At 46.9% G+C, this 2,877-nt stretch overlaps 1 protein-coding gene across 1 annotated transcript in view; it reads right to left on the bottom strand.

Annotated features, from left to right (window-relative positions):
- Positions 1 to 1,338: 1,338 nt before the first annotated feature.
- Positions 1,339 to 2,877, bottom strand: part of LOC107753723 (F-box only protein 28-like) — a 12,389-nt gene continuing 10,850 nt past the window's right edge. The window contains exon 5 of the mRNA XM_016569937.1: positions 1,339 to 1,812. Within this exon, the coding sequence (XP_016425423.1) occupies positions 1,418 to 1,812 (395 nt within the window). The 3' untranslated portion in view covers positions 1,339 to 1,417. The remainder of the gene's footprint in view (positions 1,813 to 2,877) is intronic.

A 2,877-nucleotide genomic window follows, 5' to 3' on the forward strand; every position in this document is an offset into this window, starting at 1 on the left:
ATTACTAATCAAAAATTAAGTTTTGATATATTTACAGTAGGACATTTACAAAATATCGTCATGGAACATGATCTTTACTTAATATCCGAATGATTTTTGGCATAAAAGAAAAATTGATCATTTTGACCCATACAATGTATTTTTGGCTATTGCTACAAATATACCCCAGCGACTTAAGACTTTTGTGCTCCAGGCTCACAACTATGGTACATAGTGTCATTAAAGCTGATGTGTATTTTTTTTTTTCCACTGTTCGAAAGACCAAAAGGTCACTTTAACATTACAGATGAAAGGGGCAGGGCCTTAAGTCAGCATGTTTGTAATCACTGGTATGTTTGTAATGGACTGGTGGCAACTCTTGAACCAAACCATGATGTGCAAAAAAAAAAAAACATTAAACCTGTCACAAGTAATTCTGCCCCTCACTTGTTACTTGCTCAAAGTCTGTTCACCATTAGAGTTCATGCAGCACAGAATTATCATCCGGACTCTGAAGAACTGATCTCTCTGGTTATGAAGGAAAGGTGATATTGTGCTTCAGAAGCTAATGGAACCTTTCCTACATAACTCTGCATCCAGAATGACAATAACATCAGTGTCAAATGACAAAAAATGTGCCTCACGGGCAAAAACCAACTTGAACGTCAATGATTTACTTTCCTAGTAACAAGGCTTTCCACAATTTTTATTGCACTGACACAGATCTATAGTAAATTATACACCTACAAACAGTGGCAGGTACGACATGGCATTGACACCTACAAGACACTATCCTCAGTGATGGACGATCTTTAGACAAACAATATAATCATGTTTGCTACAGCTGCAGACGTCTGCAAGACCAATGACTTCCTCATACTGTCGAGGCACACATCTCTGATGAAATATTTCACTCTTAGAACATAGAACAAAGCTGATATTTACCATTTATATAATTTATACGAACACCTCGTGTTCTCCATTTCAAGAAGGGGGACTAAGTCTTAACTTGAAAACTTCGTACACAGTTGAACAAACTTATGGTCGAAACTACTGCGGAGCGCCAAAGAAGCTGTGAACCGCCATTTCTGTGTCCACGTTTTCCTCGTTCTTGCGGTTGATTGACTAAAGCTTCTCTGCATCGTTTCCTCAAGCTCATTGGCATGAAGGTCGGGTTAACATGAAAGACAAACGTTGCTCAAGGCAGATGCCAAACCTTTAGAAACAGAAGTCAAGCGACGGGGCTCAAGCATATTAGTGTATATTAATACGTGTCTGATATGAGGGACGTGCCGACAAATGATAAAACAAATAAGATTCCCCTCTCGTTATGATTTCCCTCCACGTGATACTCGCGTCATCGTTTGACGTAAGTGGAAAAAATGATATAGCTTTAAGGAAGCAAAAGAAAACTTAAAAGGTACAGAGAAACGTCCCTCTATTTCTTGCTACGCAGGCGTTTGGAGTGACGCGGGAGGTCCGAGCACTTGCGGGGCCGTTTGAGACACAGGCCGCTCTCGCCCTCGGCGGCTGCGGAGGAGCTGGAGGCCACCGCGCTGTCCATCAGTTCCCTGAGCTTGTGCTCCAGCTCGGCCAGCCGGGCGTTCTGCTCTCCGATCACCTGCGACTGCTCCAGCAGCTTCTGCTCCTGATCCTGCAGCTGCTTCTGCTGCTCCAGCTGCTTGACCCGCACCTCCTGCATCTCGCGCCGCAGCGCCGTCATCGACACGCCGTTCACCTTCACCTGCTGCTGCACCTTCGTCATCTCCGAGCGAGACGGAGTGTTTTTGGCCAGCAGGGACATGGTGGTCAGAGAGGTAGAGGGACCGGCCACTGCGAGACAGAGGGACGAGACAGAGCCGTGAGATTCGAAACCACTGTGCTTTATTTCCTCAAAAAAATACTTTCATCCAGAGGAAAGACGTCAACGTCATGAACGTCATGCTCTGTTAATCCTTTGATCATTCCTCTTAAAGGGGTCATGAACTGAGAAACCTAACTTCCCTTGCTCATTTGACATATAAGAGGTCATTGTACTATAGAAGCATCCTGTCAGTTTCAGAACTCAAAACTTTGTCTTTAGTCTAAAAGCAGCTCATATTGAAGGCAGTCTGCCAAAACGACAGCTTGTGGAATGTTCTACTCTGTGATGTAATAGTGTGGATAAGCACCACCTCTGCAGAAGAAGATCAACGCCTGCTTCCACATCAGCCCAGCCCACCGATTCTACAGCGCTTCCCGTTTAGCCCCGTCCACCGATTGTATAAAGTTTCACGTTTAGCCCCGCCCACCGATTCTACAGCGCTTCCCGTTTAGCCCCATCCACCGATTGTATAACGTTTACCGCCCACCGATTAGCCCGTTTAGCTCCGCCCACCGATTCTACAGCACAGCCCGTTTAGCTCCGCCCACCGATCCCACCGATTAGCCCGTTTAGCTCCGCCCACCGATTCTACAGCACAGCCCGTTTAGCTCCGCCCACCGATTCTACAGCACAGCCCGTTTAGCTCCGCCCACCGATTCTACAGCACAGCCCGTTTAGCTCCGCCCACCGATTCTACAGCACAGCCCGTTTAGCTCCGCCCACCGATTCTACAGCACAGCCCGTTTAGCTCCGCCCACCGATTCTACAGCACAGCCCGTTTAGCTCCGCCCACCGATTCTACAGCACAGCCCGTTTAGCTCCGCCCACCGATTCTACAGCACAGCCCGTTTAGCTCCGCCCACCGATTCTACAGCACAGCCCGTTTAGCTCCGCCCACCAATTCACGCATGTAGTGTAAATAACGAGAGAGGCACACGCAGGGCTACACAGAAACCAAACGATAAAGATGCTCCAAAGACAACAAGACGCTGTTCAGTGCCAAGTTGTGGAAAAACACAGTCTTTGCATCGCCT

This window comes from Sinocyclocheilus rhinocerous, unplaced genomic scaffold (assembly GCF_001515625.1).
Source record: "Sinocyclocheilus rhinocerous isolate Xijiao unplaced genomic scaffold, SAMN03320098_v1.1 scaffold3824, whole genome shotgun sequence".
In the NCBI taxonomy this organism is placed as follows: domain Eukaryota; kingdom Metazoa; phylum Chordata; class Actinopteri; order Cypriniformes; family Cyprinidae; genus Sinocyclocheilus; species Sinocyclocheilus rhinocerous.